Source organism: Labeo rohita, chromosome 1, assembly GCF_022985175.1.
Source record: "Labeo rohita strain BAU-BD-2019 chromosome 1, IGBB_LRoh.1.0, whole genome shotgun sequence".
NCBI lineage: Eukaryota > Metazoa > Chordata > Actinopteri > Cypriniformes > Cyprinidae > Labeo > Labeo rohita.
The window spans coordinates 29,879,897-29,895,773 of NC_066869.1; the positions used below are offsets into that span (position 1 = coordinate 29,879,897).

General features: G+C 32.5%; 2 protein-coding genes across 2 annotated transcripts; one reads left to right on the forward strand and one right to left on the reverse strand.

The window, feature by feature from the left end:
- Window positions 1–1,314: 1,314 nt before the first annotated feature.
- cpb2 (carboxypeptidase B2 (plasma)) lies at window positions 1,315–7,072 on the reverse strand. Its single transcript, XM_051112568.1, has 11 exons — window positions 6,909–7,072; window positions 5,536–5,611; window positions 5,173–5,297; window positions 3,843–3,951; window positions 3,658–3,759; window positions 3,425–3,529; window positions 3,120–3,230; window positions 2,775–2,865; window positions 2,003–2,205; window positions 1,819–1,903; window positions 1,315–1,732 (listed from the first exon to the last, which is right to left on the reverse strand). The coding sequence occupies exons 1-11, from the start codon at window positions 6,983–6,985 to the stop codon at window positions 1,533–1,535; spliced, it is 1,284 nt and encodes a 427-aa protein (XP_050968525.1). The 5' UTR covers window positions 6,986–7,072; the 3' UTR covers window positions 1,315–1,532.
- Window positions 7,073–7,476: 404 nt separating this feature from the next.
- On the forward strand, window positions 7,477–14,308 carry alg11 (ALG11 alpha-1,2-mannosyltransferase). The gene is made up of 5 exons (XM_051120830.1): window positions 7,477–7,572; window positions 8,037–8,258; window positions 9,447–9,818; window positions 11,166–11,743; window positions 12,759–14,308. Exons 1-5 carry the CDS (start codon window positions 7,526–7,528, stop codon window positions 13,040–13,042), a joined length of 1,503 nt encoding a protein of 500 aa, XP_050976787.1. The 5' UTR covers window positions 7,477–7,525; the 3' UTR covers window positions 13,043–14,308.
- The last annotated feature ends 1,569 nt before the right edge of the window (window positions 14,309–15,877 follow it).

The window sequence follows — 15,877 nt, forward strand, 5'->3', positions numbered from 1 at the left end:
TAATAAAGTTTATTTCTGTTCAATTTGATTATTTTAATAAAGTAAATATATATATATATATATATATATATATATATATATATATATATATATATATATATATATTCGGAAATGCTAATTATTGAACACCTTATCCTAAATTGCATTCATTTAAAATGGAGTTGTCCCATTACTGGATAGTTTTAGATTGACCAGTGCTGTTGGTGAAGAAGATCTACTTCATAGATCTACGCGAAAAAAAAAAAATAAATAAATAATACCTAGGGCAAATTAAGCCATGCAAACCATTTTTTTTAATAAGAAGCCATATTTTAAGAACCCTTTGTCATACATTTTGATAATTTAAGATAATAGGAAACATCCTGACAATACTTTAAATACTTTCATTGTACTAATGCCTCTTTTTACCTTATCTTGAGGACCACACCCTCGCCTACAAGCTAATGTTGTTAAATTAAGAAGAATTTTTTTTTTTTTTTTAGATCTAAGTAACTCCTGGCATGTTTTTTAACCTTAGAACTCATTATTGAAACACAAAATCGCTAATAAAGTCTTAAGCAGCCCATACTAATTCCCTAAGTTTCTTTTAACAGAAAAAATGCATTTTCATTCATTCATACATGGTTGCAACAACATGTTAGTAAAACACTTTTATGTGCTGTTGTTTAATGCTTTATTAACTGAACGTTTCATAGACATTTGTTATGCTTTGAAATGTTATGCTGTATATATGTATCTATCTTCTTGGCTATATATATATATAAAATAACAAACAAAGTTTGAAGAGAGGTTGATGATATTTAGGGTACTACACCACTACAGCTACAATTCTATAGTGGTACAATTTGGTACAATGTGTGTAATGTTTTTTTTTTTTTTTTTTCTAATATAGAATTGAAATTGTATATAAATAGGTCAATCAAAACAAATTTGTATATATCTGAAAAACATTTATAAACCTTTTAAACACCTACTTCACTGCAGACACTGAAATAATACACTACAGTATAAATATTTTGCGTGTCTCCTATTCTGTGCCTTATTTTCCTATAAAGAGGCACGTTTGTCCCGTATTTTCCGTTTCTGAAGTTGGCAACCCTCAGTGTAATGGAGAGTTTGCAAATAAACTTTTACTGAAAGATGAAGCAGTGAACTGTACTATTTACATCTAACAGCAGCTACATCACAAACCATATGTAAACAATTTCATAGCTTTGTCTGTAAAGGCAGTTTCAGTATAGATAATGTTTTAAAAACTCTTAGTGTAAAGAAAACTGAAAGTATTAAAAAAAAAAAAAAAATTGGAGGCCAGTATCAAGATGCCAGTCTTTTACTGTAATACAAACAGCTGTAAACTACGATAGGCTGCATGATACATAGGACACACCTACATATTCACACGAAACAACCTCACTTTCAAAAATTACTATTATTATTTGTTACATACATGGCATTTTCTCTATTGCTGTTAGCACATTTTAAGTACACATTTAGTTTAGTCAAGAGTAAAATTTATTGTGTGCTCAGGTTGTTTATGGAAGCTCTTCATTGAGTTTTCTGATCACATGTAAGGCTATGATTTTTGATGCCAGCAGAGCCTCATTACAGGCCTGAGGGATAAAGCTGGGAGGAAGAAGAAAGCCATATCGACCACGATCCTGAAGCTCAAAGGTGAATGAATACTTTATCCCAAGTTTATATGCCCAGTCATCAGATCCTCCTGGGGCTAAATCTAGTGAAAGAAAAACAAACAATTTACATGTCAAAGAAAATACAGATGTCCATAAAAATACTTCTAAGAATAGATGGAAAACTTACAAATGGTTTTTGCACCAGGACCATATTTATAGTTATTCCTATAATATCTGCGTATTTTTGCTGAAGCCTCCTTAACAAGTTCTAACTGTCAGAAAGAAACACAAATATGCTTACAGATTTTTTTTAACTTTCATTATTTACTAGTATAGCCTGCTACAAATGCTCATGCATTAACTTCACACACCAGCTCATTGTGGTTTGGAATCTCGTCATAGGAACAGGAGTAAGGAAACAGGAGCATCTGAGAGTAGGAGTGAATGGTGAGGTACAGCTTGACTGTGTCCTTATGGGAGCGCAGGAACCGTGCCACAGCCTGGGTCTCTGGTTCAGACTCTGGGTACTCACCGCAATATGTAGCATCACATGGATTATCGGAGGCACCCTTTGCTTTAGAAAAACAATGGAAGAAATATCAGTTTTAAAGTACAATATCCTCAAAAGTAAAATTACAACAGTATTGTTGCATCCCAATTTGGATACTATTCGTCCTAAATAGTATTCGACATTAGACCTGGTGTGTCCCAAATCGTATGTTGAAATGAGCATCCCAAAGGTACTTGGATGGCTTACTATTTCCAGTAAAAATTAAAAGTGCAAATCCGCCCACACTATAACGGCTAATATCGCCCACAATCCATTGCATTGGACAAATATTTGATTAGAACTACAAACACGTCTGAAAAACATGGTGGATATGCAAGACTAAACTTTAAATAGACTGTAAATTTAATGGACAATGGTAAAATTACCACTACAGTTTCTGGGTTATTGTTTTTTGTTTTTTTTTTCTAATAATGTTATAATGATGTTATAATGACAAAGTGGTATGTCCCAAAGCTTGCCTACTATTGTCCTACACACGCTAAAGTATGTACTTTTTCTTCACATAAAATACATATGCAAATTGGGATGCAACATTTTTTATTTTCAATGAACGTCCAGTATTTGCCACCTACTGCACCAGTTTGCATCAAAATTTCTGTTCAGATCGGCTCCAGTACAGACGCTGTCTTTGTTAGTTGAGCGGTTTTTCCTCCACATCCGATCCTGTTTGGTAAATAATAAATAAAAGCCGTGAGGACGCTTCTAGAATTTTTTTTAGATAAAGTACTGTGCTAAATTTGGTTAAAGTCTGTCATTTATTTATTTATTTACATTTCAGGGAAATTAATAATGCACAACTACATGCACTATTACTATTCCAACAGCATATTAAATGCACTAATAAATTAGTAATAATAATAATAATAATAATAATAATAATAATAATAATAATAATAATATCAGTTTTAGCATATTACTGTTGTCCATGTGTACTTGTATCCATCTGGGTTCATGACTGTCAAGATGTAAACATCCATATTATTCAAAATCTCTGTGATTTCAGTGTTTTGGTTGTAAAATGCAATTGCCTGGAAAAGAAAAAAACAAATCCACTGAATCAAATTTCTAACAGGACAATGACCCAAAAAACATGGCCAAAACTATGCTATGTGGCCACTCTAGTGTGCTAACCAAGATCTTGAAATCTTCATTAAAGTTTGGCAAAACAATAAACAGTTGAAACATGAAAGCTCAAACAGATGTAGGACACATTTATACTTACGTAGTTGACAAACCACATGCAAAAGGCTGGAGCGATCCACTCCCTCGCATGAATACCACAGTCGATCCACATGGCCCTCTTCACCTCATCCCTCCTGCCTGACAGCTGCAGCATGAAGACAGACAAAGAGATGCATCTTAACTGTCAATGTGTCTGTAATGTGTTCTGTAAAATACATTCAAGCAATACTCAGATCTCGAGTACACAAATCCACCTTGATACAATGAGTGTACCTTTAGAACATAGAGTGGCCGTTTTTCAGAAGATGACCCAATAAGAATTACTTTCACCATGTCTGAATGATCTTGTTTGGTCTTGTTTATCCAGTAATAGATCTGAGACAAAAGATTGGTCAAAAAAAATTTCAGTTAAAGGAATGTAAAAGTTGAGCTGAATTTTCTAATTTTTGTCAGCTTACATCTTCTAAAGAATGATATCTCTCATAGAACACGCCTCCACTCCGGGGATCCGACGTATCATTTTTGGTCTGCATCTCAATTAGCGCCGGTGTGTTTTCCAAAAGCATTCTGCAAAAATATCAAAAGCGCAAAATGAGTCTAGCGAATCAAGGAGTTGCTTTTTAACATATGCAGACATCTTTTAAAAAATAAAAGTAGTACATATCATTGGGAATACACATCAAAATAATCATAATACATGTTTTTAAAAAGGTGCCATAACCCTCCTCTTGTGTTGAAATTAGGGTGCTACTTTTTTGTTGGAATCAAACTAACCCTTCTTAGTTTCAATACAAAACAAACAAACAAACAAAATCTGTCAAAACAGTCAAATTTGTAATGTTTTTTTAAAGAAGACTTTTCTGCTCATCAAGACTGCATTTATTTGATCCAAAGTACAGCAAAAACTGTAAAATTTAGAAATATTTTTACTATTTAAAATAACTTTCTATTTGAATATATTTTTAAATGTAATTTATTCCTATGATTTCAAAGCTGAATTTTTAGCATCATTACTCCAGTCACATCATCCTTCAGAAATCATTTTAATATTCAGATTTTCTGCTAAAAAACAAACATACAAACAAAAACATTTTTTATTATTATTAAACAGTTGAGCGAAATTTTTCAGGTCTCGCTGATAAATAGAAAGTTCAGAAGACCAACATTTATCTGATATAATTACATTTTAAAATATATTCAAATAAAAAGTTATTTTAAATAGTAAAAATATTTTTTTAAATAATTTTACTGTTTTTGCTAAATGCAGGTTTGGTGAGCAGAGGAGACTGAACACAAAAAAACTTACTGTTTAAAAACCTATGACTGGTAGTTTACGTGAGTAATATGTAATAACTCCCATCTATTTTTATTGTGTTATTTACTGTTAATATTTGACCCACGAATTAGCATTTTTTAAAATTAGTTGCACAAAAACTATCTAATGTTAAATACCAGTACCACTGGTACTGAAATGAACTGAATCAACAGTGAACTGACAGAACTAAAACTGAAGCTGAATAACAACATTGCAGCTTATTACTGAACTGTCCAGCTGATCAAACTTTATACTGTTAACAAACTTTATACTTTATACTGAGCTAAATAATGACACTATAGTTTTTAGAGCTGCTATACAGCACAATCTGAACTGTATCTGAATCTGAAATCTCATAGCTGAGATTTCATAATTGCTTTTGCTATTTTCCTGTTTATCTCTGTGACACTGTTTTGACACCATCAATATTCATGTAAGTTCTTTATTTCACCAAATGAACCAGCTTTGCTTACCTATAAGTAATGCCATGTTTGCGTAAGAGTTCAGTGACGAACTCAACACTTGTTGACTGAATGTAAAGGTGAACCTCAGAGTTTGTTGTAATGTGACTGGGTGAAGCAGGCTGCCACAATACTGTCTGAACAAGCACAGAACGGGAGTTTACATGTTAGCTGAAACTCACAGGATCAGCCTGAGGGTCAGTTCAGTAAATCAAATCAATGAAAAGCAAATATTGTGAAGGCTATTTGTAAAATCATTCTTACTTGCCTTAACTCAGAATCTACAATAGATATCACATCTCTTAGAAAATTTGATTTTCACAATCATCCACTGACAGAATGCCAGTCAATAAATGTCAACAAATAACCTCTTACCTCATTGTGACTTGTTAAGTTCTGCACTGTGTCCACATGTTCCTGTGTGGATACAGTGATTGACAAAACCTGGTCACTGCGTGTGTGAAGAGAGAAACAGCTGCAGTCATTTATTGTAGTATTATATATAATATAATATACTAAAATATTTATGCTAATTGCAACTTTTTTATCTCACAATGTGGATTTTTAGTCTCACAATTCTCATAAACAAAGTCTGATTTGCGATATATAAAATCAGTTCTTAGCAATCTAGCAATTCTGATTTTTTTCATTTTGCAATTAATTATTATTCTGTTGTTGCTGTTGCTGTTCAGACACTTTTTTTCCCTCACAGATTTTTTCCCTAACATTTTGGTTTCTTTTTATTTTGTGGTGGAAATAAGCTTTCATAGTTAAATGGACAATAGTGTCCATTTAAAGAAAAACATGCTCATATGCAGTGTTGGGGAAAGTTACTTTTAAAAGTAATGCATTACAATTTTGCGTTACTCCCTGAAAAAGTAACACATTTTTATTAGTGTGGTTGAATTGCATCATCGAAGGTCAGCAGCAAAGACACTGGTTAACAAAATGGAATTAAATATATAAAGGATATTTGTTTTATTTAACATATTTAATTATTGCAGGGTTGCGTCAAATTCTGAGTTTGCATTTCACTGTTTTTATTCATTTTGAGGAATACTGAATCTGTTTTTTGTGAGTGAGATGAATTAATGCATGTTCACATTTGGTCTAAAATACAGTAACAACATGTTTGCTCCAAATTTCCCGACAGGAGACTTGTCATCAATAAATGGGGGAAAAAGTAACTGGCGTTACTTATTTGAAAAAGTAACTCAAATATTTTTTTAGAAATTCAAAAGTAATGCGTTACTTTACTAGTTACTTGAAAAAAGTAATATTATTACGTAACTCGCGTTACTTGTAATGTGTTACCCAGAACACTGCTCATATGCAAATACTACTACATAATTGTACATAATTATTCACAATAAACACATTATCCGCATTATGTGTTTATTTCAAACTTTTGGTTGTCATAACATATCAACTATAAACAACGTGCTATTCTACCTGTAGCATTTTTGATAGTAATCGTGAAGCTGCAATGTTTGTATATCCACATTTAATAGATGGAGATACAAACACTGTATCTATTTTTATTTTGTTACCCAAGAAAATAGTTGTAAATGTTAAATAAAAACAAATCCTACTGTGATATTTCATTATACTGTTTAAGGTGAGGTTTCACAATGACTACAATAAGCCAATGCTGACACACAACAGAGATCTGATTTCATTCGTGCGTGTTGCTACAAATATAAATATATGACTGTATAATGCATAATTTTGGAAAAACTATGACTTACTGTTCCGATTTGCAGATACACTTCTCAAGTAAGATGCTAAAACATATCAAATAAGCCAGTTGTATCGGGGGCCTCATGTTTTTGTTCCGTCTCCTAATAGTTTGTGCAAGAATGTAGACAAGGTACGAGGCCAGTATTGATCTAGAACTGTTTGTTTGCTGGTTAAACTTTACTTTGAATTAGCTCTGTGTAGATTATATTTCAAAAGCTTCCAAACGGATGTTTGTATAATATTTAGGAGAACTGCTGTATCATTTTTTTTTTTTTTAATTAAGTATAATCAGAAAACAATTGGTGTCATTCTATCTCAATTGTTAAGGAGAACTAAGGAGAACATTCCTTGCCTGGGATAAGCAAAACTCATAGGCAATAACTCAATCATAAATTAAATCTTGACACCAGGTGGCAGCCAAGGGTAATTTTTATTTATTTATTTTTACGAAAAGGGCGCTCAAAACAAACCAGATGCTCATTTAGGCTCCAGTCCAGCAGGTGGCGAAAGTGTCGTTTGCCAACAGCGATTAAAACGCCAGAAGAAGTAAAAAAACACATTCGACCAGTGGTAAATGTTTCCGGGTTCTGACGCGAGACGTGTTGTGTTGTCATATTTGAGGAAGATGTCAGCGCACGATCACCTGTCTTTCTGTCTGTGCGATTTAATTAGGTAAACATTTTTAATTAGTTAACGTTACTCATTGTGTTGATTTTAAAGCTAATGCCTGATAAGTGAAATCCACTGAACTCTCGTTAAACCCTTGTTGCCACAGAACGAATGTTTATTAAAATTACTTAGTTCATTTTCTGTTTCGAATCAATGAAATGATCAATTTATTTGTCATTTTTAAACATGTGTTTATATAAATTTGCAGCTTTATATTATTTCAATATTTTGGTAGGTATTCACCAGTATAAAATCAATTTAGAGAAGACTAGGCATTAGCTGGTTAAATTACTACAAGAAAAGCTGTAACAATGTACATTAGAATTAGTTTTGAGATCTTGTGTCTTATCATGTATTTACTTTAAACGCCTATTTATAGTTGAGTATGAATTTTAATAAGAAACATTGAATGTTAAGTAATATTAATCAGAAAATTGATTATTGTATGTGGTTTTTGCCTTCCACAGGTTACTGTGGTCACTGCTGTTGCCATGCTTCTATTTGAGTCTTGTCCTGACCGCCATCCTCTTCCTCTTCATCATGGGAGTGAGAACCTGGCTACAGATGAAGAGGAAGAGCAGGAGAGCTCAGGATGACCGGCCTGCCGTGGCCTTCTTCCACCCATACTGCAATGCAGGAGGAGGAGGAGAGAGAGTGCTGTGGTGTGCTTTACGTGCTCTTCAAAACAGGTCAGGTATTTCAGCTCTCAAGAGTGAGCCATTTATTTGGCCAGACGTTTATGGGTCAGTGGCGAATAGGGAATAAAAGCATGAAACAAAATATATAACTAATATTAAAAAGTAAACTCTAATTCAACATTTAAAACATGTTACGCCATATTGAAGTTGTGTTATGTGTATATTTCTCAGGCTTATTTGCTGTTTTCAAGCTTCTAGTCACTGAAAAGGTCATACACAATATTTCCAGAAGTACAGGTTTCCATATATGTAACTAATAACAAGAATCTTAAAAATCTATTGTAAAATTATCATGCCTAACTACAGCATGACTTGACCTTTTAAACTGACTGTTACTTGGCTACTGGAGGAAAACTATACCATGACTTTCAAAAAAGTATTGACATTGACCTCCACTTATGTGTGTACATAATACTATATTTCAAGTGAAATATATAATACATAATTTATAAATAATATATAAAAATGTCTAAAATATATACTTAACATATTACTTAGTAATATAAAATATTAAATTATGTCCTACATGACATGGAAGTTTACACCACAGTGTACTTGTAACCGAAGAAAAAACAAACAAAAAACAAACATTTTGGACAGATTCTTACTTTTTACACAAGTCTTTTAGTATGCTCATTAATATTTATCTTAAAACAAAAGGATTTGGGACAAAAACAAAGAATGTCTGTCATTTTGGATGACATTTACTGAAATCCCAGTGTGGGGATGAATGTTTTTAAGCATTACAATAAATTCATTTATATATCGTTAATTTGATTAATTATAATTTAATTATTTGTAGATCACCGGAATGTTTTTTTATATTTTATATTATATTGTTTTTTTTTATTCATATGTTTTTAGTAATGATCTTTTTTATTGTAAGAGTGAACAGTAATTTCACGTAAAGGGATAGTTCACCAAAAAATAAAGTTTTTTTTATCATTAATTACTCATTTCAAAACTGTAAGACCTTTATTCATCTTAGGAACATAAATTAAGATATTTTTGATGAAATACGAGAGCTTTCTGACCCTTGAATTAAAGCCGTCTTGAATGCTTAAATCAGCAGGGCTAGGCTTCAGCATGACCTTAACAAAAGAATAAACGTAACAAAAATTCTAATAATTTCTGAGTTCTTACCCTATTTTAATCCACTATATTTTCATATTTTCACAGGTACCAAGATATTTCTTTCGTGGTTTACACAGGTGATCAGGGCGTGACAGCAGAAGAGATTTTAGATGGAGCGCGGCGGCGCTTCAACATCAGACTGCCCCGACCCGTTAAGTTTGTGTTCCTGAAACATCGTCTCCTGGTGGAGGCAAAACTTTACCCACACTTCACCCTTCTGGGGCAGAGCGTGGGTTCCATCTTCCTAGGCTGGGAGGCCTTGACTGAGTTTGTTCCAGACCTCTACATCGACTCAATGGGCTATGCCTTCACCCTACCTGTGTTCCGTTACCTGGGTGGTTGTCATGTGGGAAGCTACGTGCACTACCCAACCATCAGCACTGATATGCTGTCAGTGGTTCGAGAAAGAAACCCAAGGTTAGTCAAGAAGATTGCATTATTGTTATTGAATTAATTGTGAAAAGGTGATTCCACTGTTTAATGACTTAAAACCTTAGTTTTGTGGTTGATTTAGAGCAGGGGTCTCCAAACTCTGTCCTAGAGAGCTGGTGGAGTTTATCTCCAGATTGACTCAACACACCTGCCTGGAAGTTTCTAGCAAGCCTAGTAAGAGCTTGATTAGCTGGTTCAGGTGTGTTTAACTTTAGGGTTGGAGCTAAAGTCAGCACGACGCTGGCCCTCCAGGACCAAGCTTGGAGACTCCTGATGTAGACGTTAAAAGAACTCTGTAGTGACTCCATTGTAGTTCAAAATTTTCCATAATTACTTTCATAATGAATATATTTTTGGTCTTATTTTGCATAATGAATTAATGCAGTAGTTCTAACAGGGCTTCAGTATAATATAATCTTTAAAATTAGACAAAATAAAATTTATAAAAGTAAAGAAATTTCATATTTTAATTCACTAATTTCACTTTTATTTTACAAATTCATTTTTATTTAAAACCCACTTGGAGAACCTGGATATGTGAGGAAGCCTAATTCCAGGAAAAGTGTCATTTTAAGACCTGAAAAACATGCAAATTAATACAATTTTAAAACTTCATCGCCATTGTTATGATTATACCTTTTTGTAATTATGGCAAGCTCTAAAATGTTTTATCAGGTAGAAATTATGCATTAAAAAATACACCTTAGCCAGTAAAAGTAAAAGTAAAATGTGTTCTAAATGTTTTTTGATTCATAAATATATCTCTTGTTTTCCAGTTATGTATGTGCAAAATTATATTTACATACACTACAGCTTTGGGGTCAGTATACCTTTTTTATGAATAAATGCATACTTTTATTTATCAAGGATTCATTAAATTGATCAAAAGCAAAAAGTAAAGAGGTTTATAATGTTTACAAAACAATTGTATTTCAAAAATTTTCTTTTGAACTTTCTATTCATCATGGACTCCAAAAAGTGTAATTATTCATTGAAAATAATGTTTGTTTTCCTGAAAAAGAAAAACAGCATATAAGAATGATTTCTGAAGAAGCATGTGACACTGAAGACTGGAGTAATGCCTGCCAAAAATTCAGCTTTGCATCACAGAAAAAAAAATTACATTTTAAAATAGTACAGTTAATTTAAATTAGAATATTACTGTTTTGCTGTATTATTGATGAAATTAATGCAGACTTGGAAACTTCTTACAAAAACACAAATTCTTACTGACCCCAAGCTTTTGAGTGGTGGTGTATACATAATTGGCCTATAGAAATCTGACAAACATAATTACATGTATGCATTCTTATCTTCTTATGTTCATTCTAGGTTCAATAATGCAGACTACATCTCCAGTAACCCTGTACTGAGTGCCATCAAAGTAATTTACTACTGTGTCTTTGCGCTGCTGTATGGCCTGGCCGGCTCCTGTAGTGACGTAGTCATGGTAAATTCCACCTGGACGTTAGGTCACATTCTGGCTCTGTGGCGTGCTCCAAACCGCACCAGTGTGGTCTATCCACCATGTGATGTTCAAGCCTTCCTGGACGTCCCTATTGGGGACGAGGATGAAGAGAAAGAGAGAAAGAAGTGTCACTCTGTGGTCTCTGTGGGTCAATTCCGGCCTGAAAAAGACCATCAGCTGCAGATCAAGGCTTTTAGAAAGCTTCTGGACAGGAAGGGGGTGGAGCCTGCTGGACGAGAGACCGTGAAGCTGGTGTTGATTGGTGGATGTCGTAACCAGGAAGATGAAGATAGGGTACAGATGTTGAAGGGATTGTGTCTGGATCTGGGTGTGGCAGATAGGGTGGAGTTTAAACTCAATATCCCATTTGAGGATCTGAAGAAAGATTTAACAGATGCCACGATCGGGTTGCACACCATGTGGAATGAGCATTTCGGTATTGGTAAGAAATATCATGCTTTCAAGCAACTTCTATCTCAAAACACTATAGAGATTATTAAAAAAAAAAATTCAAGAACAAAAAGATGGTGAATTGTTTACAGAACCACTAAGAAAATAAACCATAAATAGTATACAATAAATTAGTTGAAAAAATAATTTAATTTAAATATTTAATTAACTTTTTCTCTATAGTGCATATTTCCAGTGTTATTTTAGTATCATTGATATGCATTTTAATTTTTGTTAATATTTTGAATCAGATTTATTATATATTTTTTGTTAATATCTTTCATTTTAGTTTAGTTATTTTGGTATGTTTTTTTCATATGTATATTTCTTTGAGTGTCTATATAGTGCTGCTTCTTATTTTTATTTATTTTAGTCCTTTAAGTTAAACTAAATGAAAATAAGATACACACACACACACACACACACACATAACAAAAATTTGAAAAATATGTGTGTGTGTGTGTGATTTATATATATATATATATATATATAAGTGATAATAAAGACATTTATAATAAAACGAAAGATTTCTATTTCTACATCTGAACTTTCTATTCATGAAAGAAGCCTGAAAAAACAAAATCTACTCAGCTGTTTTTAACATAGTAATAATAATAATAAATGTTTTTTAGAGCAAATAAGAATATTAGAATGATTTCTAAAGGATTATGTGACTGGAGTAATGATGCTAAAAATTCAGCTTAAAATTCAAGTAAAAAAAGTTATTTTAAATAGTAAAAATATTTCAAAATTTTACTGTTTTTGCTGTACTTTGGATCAAATAAATGCAGGCTTGGTGAGCACGAGACCTCTTCAAAAACATTAAAAATCTTACTGTTCAAAAACTTTTGACTGGTAGTGTATATATATTTTTTTCATTTATTATTTTATTTTAGGTAACAAAAATGTTTGTTTAGGGTTTTAGTTTAAATTTTTGCTAACTACTAACCCTTATATTTACACGACCGTTATAATGAGAGGTCTCATCATTTTCCACATTTCCACAGGTGTAGTGGAGTGTATGGCTGCAGGAACAATCATTCTGGCTCACAAATCCGGTGGTCCGAAGTTGGACATTGTAGTTCCTTATGAAGGTGGTCCGACTGGCTTCCTGGCAGACGATGAAGACAATTACGCAGACGCCATGGAACGAATCCTTTCTATGACTCCCGCAGCTCGATTAGAGATCCGACGCCGGGCACGTCTGTCCGTCACCCGCTTCTCAGACCAGGAGTTTGAAGGCTCATTTCTTGCAGCCATGGAATCTCTAATGTCAACACTAAGACAGTGAGTGATAGAGAAAGGGGTCTGGTGACTGACTGTAGTGAATTAGCTTGATATAGTTGAGTCTAGTTCACAAGCATGTGCTGGCCCCATAATGCTGACTCCAAATCATTCGTTCTCTAGAGCAGAAGTGAGCACTTCATACCTGCCTGTCTTGTGAAAATTTGCTCTTTAAGTAACATCACTAAGAGAAAGGAAAAGCATCATGGGAAATGCTAGTACTGGTGAAATGCCACCTTTTGCTTTAACTTAATGACAAGAATGACACTGAATGACAGATTTCTGCAAATGAACAGAAAGTAGTAGATTTTGTTTCATTTAAAAGCAAACACATGCAGTTTTGTCTTCATATCTGTTATATGTACATTATATACGATAGTGTATAATTATAATAAGTTTGTTTTGTTTTATCGTAACAGGTTTTAGAGAGTTACAGAACAAGACTATAATGTATCGAAAAAGTGATGTTTTTCTTAGAAGATTCAAACTAGTGCTTCATGTTCATTTTTCCTTTTTTTTTTTTTTTTACAATAAATTATATATGAGAGTGGTGGTCTGGAATTATAAACAAGATATTTGTCCTGTTTGTTGAAAACATAGTTTGTATTCACTATTACCACATCATTTTTAGTAGCAATATTTCCATGTAATTATTACATTTACAGCTATTGCATTGGAAGGCTCTGCGCAGTTCTCATTTTGGTCACACATAGCTGTCCAAACTTTTTATATTATTAACCAGCCTCCAGTAACAGATAAGAATTGGTTTTACATTATAACTGCTGTATACAGAAAAGCCATCCCAGGAGCACAGATTCTGGGTAACAGTAGCAGTGTTTGTCTGTCTGGACTAGATAGGAAAGTGAGAGAGAGGCCAAATTAAACAGCACATATAACTGGGAAATGAGGAGGGAACTGAGAGGCTTGAGAGTTTAAAACAGCTAGTAACAGAATTCCTCAGTTTGTAAAACCTAACAATCTATGTACTAAATGAAACAAGTAAGTTTTTAAATGAAAAGAAAAAAGTTGTGTGAACTCCATATCTTATGTTAAGCAAAACTCAAACTGAATGAGTTCCAGCAGATTTTATTTTCTCAGCATGCTTTGCTTCAGACTATTAAAGCAGAGAGAATTTTTGCACAAGATTATTAGTGGGGATCCCTTAGTGTTTTAGATTGTATGCAAATAGTTTCATGCAATTGTATCAAGTTACACAAAGTATTTAGACTGATTTATAATGATTAAGAACTATTTTTTTCTGGACCTAAATTGAACAAGCTTAAATTTTAAGGCATTTTTTTTTCTCAAATGGTTAACCTTAACCAGCACTGGGTATTACAGTGTGCATATTTAGTGAATACTTTCTAATTATATAGTATATTATTTATAATACTGTATATACAACACTTGTCAAACATGTTATGGTTTTAAAATTTCTTCTGTTCATCAAGGCTGCATTCATTTTATCAAAAATACAATAAAAACAGTAACATTGTTAAATATTATATTAAAAATTGAGCTTTGCATCACAGGAATAAATTACATTTTAAAATATAGATGAGACACTGCAGGTGAATAGGTTAAAAAACTTAACTGATAGTTAAAAACTTAACTGACAGTTGAATGATTACATTGATAATTGCAAAAAAAAATGTATTACAAGTTTTCTAAAATGTTAGGTTTAAATATGCAAATGAGACATGAAGTATGGGCTAATTTGCATACATTTCTAGTACAAAAATTTAAAAACTGGATGAAGTCAGTTTCAAAATACTTTTTCTTTTTTTTTTTTTGACATTAGAGTCAAAAGTTTTTACAGAGGGAATTTTGGGAATTTCATTTTTTGGTCACTTCATAAAATATGTGGAACAGACAGAAAACTATATATTTTCACATTTTTGGGGGGAGTAAAATGTTGTAAATAATCAAACAAATGCCTCTTGTAATTGAAATCTAGTGCTATAAAAAAATAATAATAAAAAAAAACCTTAACAGTGTCTTTTGGATGTTTCCACTGGTCTGAAAAAACACTTTATGAAAAACCAAAAAGCCCAAAATCTCAAACTTGACAGGTGCATGAAAAAACTGTTTTTGCCTGCAGTGTCTCCCCTTAAAACAGAATAAAATAAAACAGTATTTTTAAATTGTAATAATATTTCACAATATTACTGTTTTGCTGTATTTTTGACCACATAAGTGCAGCCTTGGTGAGCAGAAGAGACTTAATTAAAACATTTAAAACAATAATGATTTTTTTTTTCTTTCTTTTTTTTTTTTAAGAAAGTTTTTTAAGTAAGTTTTTTTTTTAAAGAGTATTGGAGTACATCATACAAGAAATTCTAGTCTGTTTTCTTCAAAATGTCATATTTAATTTGATGTGCTACTTTGTAATTAATTATGCAAATTCTAAGTTAAAACATAATTTTTTTTTTCATTAAAAATGCTTCAAGGAACAAGGGTATTTTTCATAACATTTATTAACTGCAATATTTGTTGGCCAAAACAATATTTCTGCCTTTTACATTTTTTGCTGTTTCATAATCATACTCAAATATTTGATGAAACGCTTATGCTAGAACATTTAATGTAACATTCCATTGTAACAGCCTCACATACTGTGGCAACAGCTCCGTTATTAGGACATAGTGTCACAACTGTCAACATGTTCAATGAACTTTGAACATAAGTCTCATTATTCTTGAACAATAACTGTGTAATAGTTCAAATATGTTGAACAGACTATACAGGAATAAATCAACCCTAAAAAATATTCACAGGAACAAGTGAAAATTAGCTGTAACGTTTCATGATTTATGAAACTAATCTATAACCGCAAGAACTT